This window comes from Oncorhynchus clarkii, unplaced genomic scaffold (assembly GCF_045791955.1).
Source record: "Oncorhynchus clarkii lewisi isolate Uvic-CL-2024 unplaced genomic scaffold, UVic_Ocla_1.0 unplaced_contig_2377_pilon_pilon, whole genome shotgun sequence".
Taxonomy (NCBI): Eukaryota; Metazoa; Chordata; class Actinopteri; order Salmoniformes; family Salmonidae; genus Oncorhynchus; species Oncorhynchus clarkii.
Genome location: NW_027261147.1, coordinates 289941 through 298486, shown reverse-complemented (window position 1 = coordinate 298486; position 8546 = coordinate 289941). Strand labels below are relative to the sequence as shown.

The 8546-nt window shown below is 41.9% G+C and overlaps 1 protein-coding gene across 1 annotated transcript; it reads right to left on the bottom strand.

Annotated features, from left to right (window-relative positions):
- Positions 1–3076: 3076 nt before the first annotated feature.
- On the bottom strand, positions 3077–4546 carry LOC139405440 (GTPase IMAP family member 4-like). Its single transcript, XM_071147770.1, has 3 exons — positions 4525–4546; positions 3400–4075; positions 3077–3299 (listed from the first exon to the last, which is right to left on the bottom strand). The coding sequence occupies exons 1-3, from the start codon at positions 4544–4546 to the stop codon at positions 3077–3079; spliced, it is 921 nt and encodes a 306-aa protein (XP_071003871.1).
- Between the last annotated feature and the right edge of the window lie 4000 nt (positions 4547–8546).

The following is an 8546-nucleotide window of genomic DNA, read 5'->3' as shown; positions in this document are numbered from 1 at the left end:
AACAATAGTACACTAAATAAGGAATAGGGTGCCATTGGGGACACAGACAAAGTCACTTTTGTCGAAAGTAGAAATTAAGTACAGGTCTCTATCGCTCTGTAGATTTAGATTTGTTTATGTACTACCGGGGCCACAGTCTTGAATGTGATCTATTGTGAGGTCATGTTCCATTGGGGCCACAGAGTCTTGAGTGTGATCTATTGTGAGGTCATGTTCCATTGGGGCCACAGAGTCTTGAGTGTGATCTATTGTGAGGTCATGTTCCATTGGGGCCACAGAGTCTTGAGTGTGATCTATTATGAGGTCATGTTCTATTGGGGCCACAGAGTCTTGAGTGTGATCTATTATGAGGTCATGTTCTATTGGGGCCACAGAGTCTTGAGTGTGATCTATTATGAGGTCATGTTCTATTGGGGCCACAGAGTCTTGAGTGTGATCTATTATGAGGTCATGTTCTATTGGGGCCACAGATTCTTGAGTGTGATCTATTGTTTAAAAAAAAAAAATTCATTTCCCATTTATTTAACCAGGTAGGCCAGTTGAGAAGAAGTTCTCATTTACAACTGTGACCTGGCCAAGATAAAGCAAAGCAGTGCGACACAAACAACAACACAGAGTTACACATGGAATAAACAAACGTACAGTCAATAACACAATAGGAAAGAAAATCTATATACAGTGTGGTAAAATTAGGGAGGTAGGCAATAAATGGGTTGTAGTGGCGAAGTAATTACAATTCAGCCATTAAACACTGGAGTGATAGATGTGCAGAAGATGAATGTGCAAGTAGAGATACTGGGGTGTAAAGGAGCAACAAATAAAAAATAAATAACAAAATGGGTGAGGTAGTTGGATGGGCTGTTTACAGATGGGCTATCTACAGATGTAGTGATCTGTGAGCTGCTCTGACAGCTGATGCTTAAAGTTAGTGAGGGAGATATGAGTCTCCAGCTTCAGTGATTTTTACAATTCGTATAGGAGGTATAGGCTTTGGGGGTGACCAGTGAAACATACCTGCTGGAGCGCGTGCTACGGGTGGATGCTGCTATGGTGACCAGTGAGCTGAGATAAGGCGGGGCTTTACCTAGAAAATACTTATAGATGACCTGGAGCCAGTGGGTTTGGCGACGTATATGAAGCGAGGGCCAGCCAACGAGAACATACAGGTCGCAGTGGTGGGTAGTATATGGGGCTTTGGTAACAAAACGGATGGCACTGTGATAGACTGCATAAAATTTTCTGAGTAGAGTGTTGGAGGCTATTTTATAAATGATATCACTGAAGTCAAGGATTGGTAGGATAGTCAGTTTTACAAGGGTATGTTTGGCAGCATGTGGGAAGGATGCTTTGTTGCGAAATTGGAACAATTAAATCTCGGTTTACATTGACGCCATGTTCAGAAAATCCTCCAAAACATCCGGAGGAATTATAGAAAGCTACACCATCCATAATGTTAAATTCTAGTGTCCAAGTAGCAGCATTTGCTATCACTTTCAGCTCACATGCCCAAAAAATGACTTCTGGTCCAGGATAACTTGCATGAAAACTTCCAAAAGACATATTACAGGTCAAAAAAACTGGTCAAACTAAGTGCAGAATCAATCTTCAGGATGTTATAATCGTATATATCCAATAACATTCCAACCGGATCATTCGTTTTCATCTGGGGCTGATTGGAACAGCCGTAGCACTCAAAGAGAAATGCACCACAACAAAATGGCATTCTCTTGCGACACCGACTATTTTCCCTCCCATTAGGTCAAAGTTCACAGCAAATGTTCCATTCCACTTTCTACTGGTTGAGGACATCTAGTGGAAGACGTAGGAAGTGTTTCCAGATCCACAACTTGTTGGGAAGGGAGGGGGCGATGAAGTCAAAGTTGCCCCAACTTTCAGGATTTCAAATCTTGTTTGGAAGATTGCCTGCCCTGTGAGTTCTGTCATACTCACAGACATAATTCAAACGGTTTTAGAAACTTCAGAGTGTTTTCCATCCAAAATTAATAATAATATGCATATATTAGCAATTTAGGACAGATTTTGATGCAGTTCACTATGGGCACGCAATTCATCCAAAGTGAAAATACTGCCCCCTATCTCTAACAGGTTTTTAATGTGAGTCTGGAAGGAGAGTTTACAATCTAACTAGACACCTAGGTATTTGTAATTGTCCACATAGTCAGAAGCGTCCAGAGTAGTGATGCTGGACGGGCAGGCAGGTCGAGCAATGAATTTCAAACACAAATTCAACCACCAGGGAGGTTTTCCAGTTTCTTGCAAAGAATGGCACCTATCGATAGATGGGTAAAAAAGCAGGCCTTGAATATCCCTTTGAGCATGGTGAAGTTATTAATTACACTTTGGATGGTCTATCAATACACCCAGTCACTACAAAGATACAGGCGTCCTTCGTAACTCAGTTGCCGGAGAGGAAGGAAATGGCTGTGATAGCAGAAAACTCATGATGGATAAACAACATTCTAGTTACTCCGCAGTACTAACCTAAATAACAGATTGAAAAGAAAGAAGCTTGTACAGAATAAAACATATTCCAAAACATGTATCCTGTTTGCAATAAGGCACTAAAGTAAAACTGAAAAATACGTGTCAAATAAATGAACTTCATGCCCTGAATATAAAGTCTTCTTTTTGGGGCAAATACAACACATCACTGAGTAACACACTTCATATTTCCAAGCATGGTAGTGGTTGCATCATGTTAAGGGTATTCTTGTCGTTGCTTGTCAGAGGTAAAATAATAAAAAAATAATTATGTGCAAATATTGTACAATCCAGGTGTGCATAGCTCTTAGAGACTTACCCAGAAAACCCACAGCTGTAATCACTGCCAAAGATGATTCTAACATGTACAGACTCCGGGAGCTGAATACTTATGTAAATTAAATATTTCTGTACTTCATTTTCAATACATTTGCAAAGATTTCTAAAAACATAACAGGAAGAGGAGAATAAATTTAGAAAAGACTAACGTAAAAATAAATAGAATAAAAAAATGAAATAAAAAAATGCATGTGTGTTGTGCCATCAATTCTCATTGCAGGATAACTGCAATTGGCTACCTTGTTTCATACTCCTGTCTCATCTGCTCCTCCTTCTGTCTCTTCTCCTCCTTCTGTCTCTTCTGCTCCTCCTCCTGTTTCTTCTGCTCCTCCTCCTCTCTCTTCTGCTCTTCCTCCTGTCTCTTCTGCTCCTCCTTCTGTCTCTTCTCCTCCTCTCTCTTCTCCTCCTCTCTCTTCCTCTCCTCTATTTTCTTCTCCTCCTCTCTCTTCTCCTCCTCTCTCTTCTCCTCCTCTCTCTTCTGTTCCTCTCTCTTCTCCTCCTCTCTCTTCTGCTCCTCTCTCTTCCTCTCCTCTATTTTCTTCTCCTCCTCTCTTCTGCTCCTCTCTCTTCTGCTCCTCTCTCTTCTCCTCCTCTATCTTCCTCTCCTCTATTTTCTTCTCCCTCTCCTGCTCCTCTCTGATCTTTCTCTGAGCCTCCTGGTACCTCTCCTCTAGGTAGTGAACTCCTCCATTCCTCTCCACCATCTCTTCTATCTTCATCAGCAGCTCTGTGACCTGAGTGGTGTGGACCTCTGGCTTACTGTTGAGGGCATAATTCCCTCCTCCACACACACTGATTGGTTGTTTAGTTGTTTCAGTCCTCTCAAAGTCATCCCATTGCTTCCTGGTTAGTTTTTCTCTTCCGGTGAATAACACCATGGTGTAACTCAAGGCCTCCTCACCAAAGTTTTTCTGGATCCATGACAAAGCATTCCTGTCTTCCTGTGTGAATGTCTCCAGCCTGATAACCAGAAGGAACACATGGGGGCCCGGAGAAGAGAGAGAGATGCACCTTTTAATTTCCTCATTCAGTTGTTCTTCAGTCAGTGTTGTGCTGTAAATACCAGGAGTGTCAATCACAGTGATGCTCCTCCCCTCCACCACTCTTTTCCACAACACACTCTTCCCTGATCCAGTCTCCTCTCTAAACACCTCTCTCCCCAGGATGGTGTTTCCTGTCGCACTCTTCCCTGCTCCAGGCGTACCCAGCAGAACTATCCTCATGTTGGTGGAATCTGTTGTGGGACCAGTTTGTCAAAGGACATAAACCAAGTTATGTAATCAAACCTCCTGATTGATCAGTAGACGTTCACAATGCAATACTATAATATAACACTACAATACTCTAAGGCAATGTGACAGGTATAAACAGGTCAATGTGACAGGTATAAACAGGTCAATGTGACAGGTCAATGTGACAGGTATAAACAGGTCAATGTGACAGGTCAATGTGACAGGTATAAACAGGTCAATGTGACAGGTCAATGTGACAGGTATAAACAGGTCAATGTGACAGGTATAAACAGGTCAATGTGACAGGTATGAACAGGTCAATGTGACAGGTATGAACAGGTCAATGTGACAGGTATAAACAGGTCAATTGTAAAGCATAACCTTGATATAGGGTTTTTGTTTATTCACAGGCAACATTTAAGTGAAGTACAAACTAACACCAAACTCTTACCTTTGCTGCATGTTGCCGACATCTTGTCTTGTGGTCAGCATCTCTCTGTGAGCTTAGCATCTCACATCTCTCTCTCTATGACAGCACAACAGCGATTCTGGGAAATCACAGACTAGAAAAGAAGAGGAGGAGTTATGCAGATTAAGGGTTTTTCCTGTAACTATAGTGACCTGTACCTGAAGAAGAGCGGAGTACAGGGTTACATACATTCCTGCCATGCCAGTGTCTAATTGGGTGAAGTCAGCATACAGCAGTGATGGTCTTGATGAATCATCTGTGCTTTGTGTTGACTTTAGTGTTAATCTGGGGTTAAAGGGGCAGTCTGGGATTAGTACATAAAACCAAAATATTAGAGACATTTGACCGACCGGCTCGATTCGGTCTTATTTTTAAAAAAATAAATAAATATTTTGTACATTGGATAAAGGTAGAGACTCAGAGCTAGAAAATGCTATATCATAAACTGCATTTTAGGGACAATGGGAAAGTAAACCTGCTTTGAAAGTTGATAAACTTGTAAAATCACTTTTGAGAAAATGGCCCTGGAATGTTTTGGTGCACAAACTGGAAAGCTCCTCTTTGTCTACACCCATTCAGCATCATTCACACCCTATTAAACTTTAACCCCACCCATCTCTTTAAGGATTCACATGTGAGGCCATGTACTAAACAACCAAAGATTTCAAGACTAAAGACTGGTTTAAACTACGGTTGTGTTCGTAAATTTAATCTGGAGTGCCAGAGTGTTTTCTGGGCGTTCGTAAACTCAGAGTGCTGTCAGATTGTCCCTTCTTAATTTCAGAGTGTTACGCCCTCGGAGCATTCAGACGATCTGGCCGAGGAGTAGTGTTGATTTGAGCATTCTGACCTAACAACAGCAGTCAAGCACCCAAGCTAATTGGCTAACGTTGGCTAGCTTGAATGCTACTTCCAGACACACAATGAGAGAACAGCTCACTCTGACCACGCACACACACACAAACATACTGTACACACACACACACACACACCCCCCATAAATACACACACCCACACACCCCATACATACATCCACACCCCCCATACATACATACATCCACACACACACACACACACACACACACACACACACACACACACACACACACACACACACACACACACACACACACACACACACACACACACACACACACACACACACAATGATACATACACCCACCCACACACACATACATGTACATGCACCCACCCATACACACACACACACAAAAACCCACACTTGCATACAAACAAACTGACACACACACACACACACACATACACACAATCAATCAATGAAAGACAGCTATCAATACAAGTGACACATTCATTTCTTCGACCCATGATGACGTAGGAACAGTAGTGTATGATAGAGATAGTAGGAAACAGGGAAAGTTATATCATTAAAACGTTTTGTAACTGCCCAAAGGTTACAGTTTTTAACTATCACTTTGGCACTAATTTCAAAACCTTGTGGTCATGTTTCAAAACTCTAGACACAAAACTCAAAACGATCATTACTTCTAACCCAGGCTGTCCAATGTTCAAAACCTTGCATTGTTCATTCATATCTTTAAAGAAACCTTGCACTGTTCATTCATATCTTTAAAGAAACCTTGCACTGTTCATTCATATCTTTAAGGAAACCTTGCATTGTTCATTCATATCTTTAAAGAAACCTTGCATTGTTCATTCATATCTTTAAAGAAACCTTGCTCTTGTAGAATCATTGGTTCAAATAACTAATGTATCATGAAATACCATAGGAACATTCATTTAGATCAGCCACACACAAGATACCGATAGGTTCACGGTGAAGTTGTTCACACAATCATTAAATATTGTACTACAAAATATGTGACACGTGTTTCATGATGCTACTACATGTAAATACATCACTGTAAAAGGACTAGTAGAGAGAATACTACAGACACAGTGGAATCATTGAACAAAATCTGAAATGTATTGATGAAATACAATAAAATCACAACAGGTTTCTTTGAATCAAAGCAAAAATAATTAGCTTCAAAAAAAGACAGGAACTACAGTAAAACATCAACTGCAGTGTTCCTCACCTGTCTTACTGTAAAACATCAACTGCAGTGTTCCTCACCTGTCTTACTGTAAAACATCAACTGCAGTGTTCCTCACCTGTCTTACTGTAAAACATCACTGCAGTGTTCCTCACCTGTCTTACTGTAAAAACATCACTGCAGTGTACCTACCTGGTTTACTGTAAAACATCACTGCAGTGTAACTCACCTGGCTTACTGTAAAACATCACTGCAGTGTTCCTCACCTGGTTTACTGTAAAACATCACTGTAGTGTTCCTCACCTGGCTTACTGTAAAACATCACTGCAGTGTTCCTCACCTGGTTTACTGTAAAACATCACAGCAGTGTTCCTCACCTGGCTTACTGTAAAACATCACTGCAGTGTTCCTCACCTGGCTTACTGTAAAACATCACTGCAGTGTACCTCACCTGGTTAACTGTAAAACATCACTGCAGTGTACCTCACCTGGCTTACTGTAAAACATCACTGCAGTGTTCCTCACCTGGTTTACTGTAAAACATCACTGTAGTGTTCCTCACCTGGCTTACTGTAAAACATCACTGCAGTGTTCCTCACCTGGTTTACTGTAAAACATCACAGCAGTGTTCCTCACCTGGCTTACTGTAAAACATCACTGCAGTGTTCCTCACCTGGCTTACTGTAAAACATCACTGCAGTGTTCCTCACCTGGCTTACTGTAAAACATCACTGTAGTGTTCCTCACCTGGCTTACTGTAAAACATCACTGCAGTGTTCCTCACCTGGTTTACTGTAAAACATCACTGTAGTGTTCCTCGCCTGGCTTACTGTAAAACATCACTGCTGTGTTCCTCACCTGGTTTACTGTAAAACATCACAGCAGTGTTCCTCACCTGGCTTACTGTAAAACGTCACTGTAGTATTCCTCACCTGGCTTACTGTAAAACATCACTGCAGTGTTCCTCACCTGGCTTACTGTAAAACATCACTGCAGTGTTCCTCACCTGGCTTACTGTAAAACATCACTGCAGTGTTCCTCACCTGGCTTACTGTAAAACATCACTGCAGTGTTCCTCACCTGGCTTACTGTAAAACATCACTGTAGTGTTCCTCACCTGGCTTACTGTAAAACATCACTGCAGTGTTCCTCACCTGGCTTACTGTAAAACATCACTGCAGTGTTCCTCACCTGGCTTACTGTAAAACATCACAGCAGTGTTCCTCACCTGGCTTACTGTAAAACATCACAGCAGTGTTCCTCACCTGGCTGACTGTAAAACATCACTGCAGTGTTCCTCACCTGTCTTACTGTAAAACATCACTGCAGTGTTCCTCACCTGGCTTACTGTAAAACATCACTGCAGTGTTCCTCACCTGGCTTACTGTAAAACATCACTGCAGTGTTCCTCACCTGGCTTACTGTAAAACACCACAGCAGTGTTCCTCACCTGGTTTACTGTAAAACATCACTGCAGTGTTCCTCACCTGGCTGACTGTAAAACATCACTGCAGTGTTCCTCACCTGGCTTACTGTAAAACATCACTGCAGTGTTCCTCACCTGGCTTACTGTAAAACATCACTGGAGTGTTCCTCACCTGGCTTACTGTAAAACATCACTGCAGTGTTCCTCACCTGGCTTACTGTAAAACATCACTGCAGTGTTCCTCACCTGGCTTACTGTAAAACATCACTGCAGTGTTCCTCACCTGGCTTACTGTAAAACTACACTGGAGTGTTCCTCACCTGGCTTACTGTAAAACATCACTGCAGTGTTCATCACCTGGCTTACTGTAAAACATCACAGCAGTGTTCCTCACCTGGCTTACTGTAAAACATCACAGCAGTGTTCCTCACCTGGCTTACTGTAAAACATCACTGCAGTGTTCCTCACCTGGCTTACTGTAAAACATCACTGCAGTGTTCCTCACCTGGCTTACTGTAAAACATCACTGCAGTGTTCCTCAC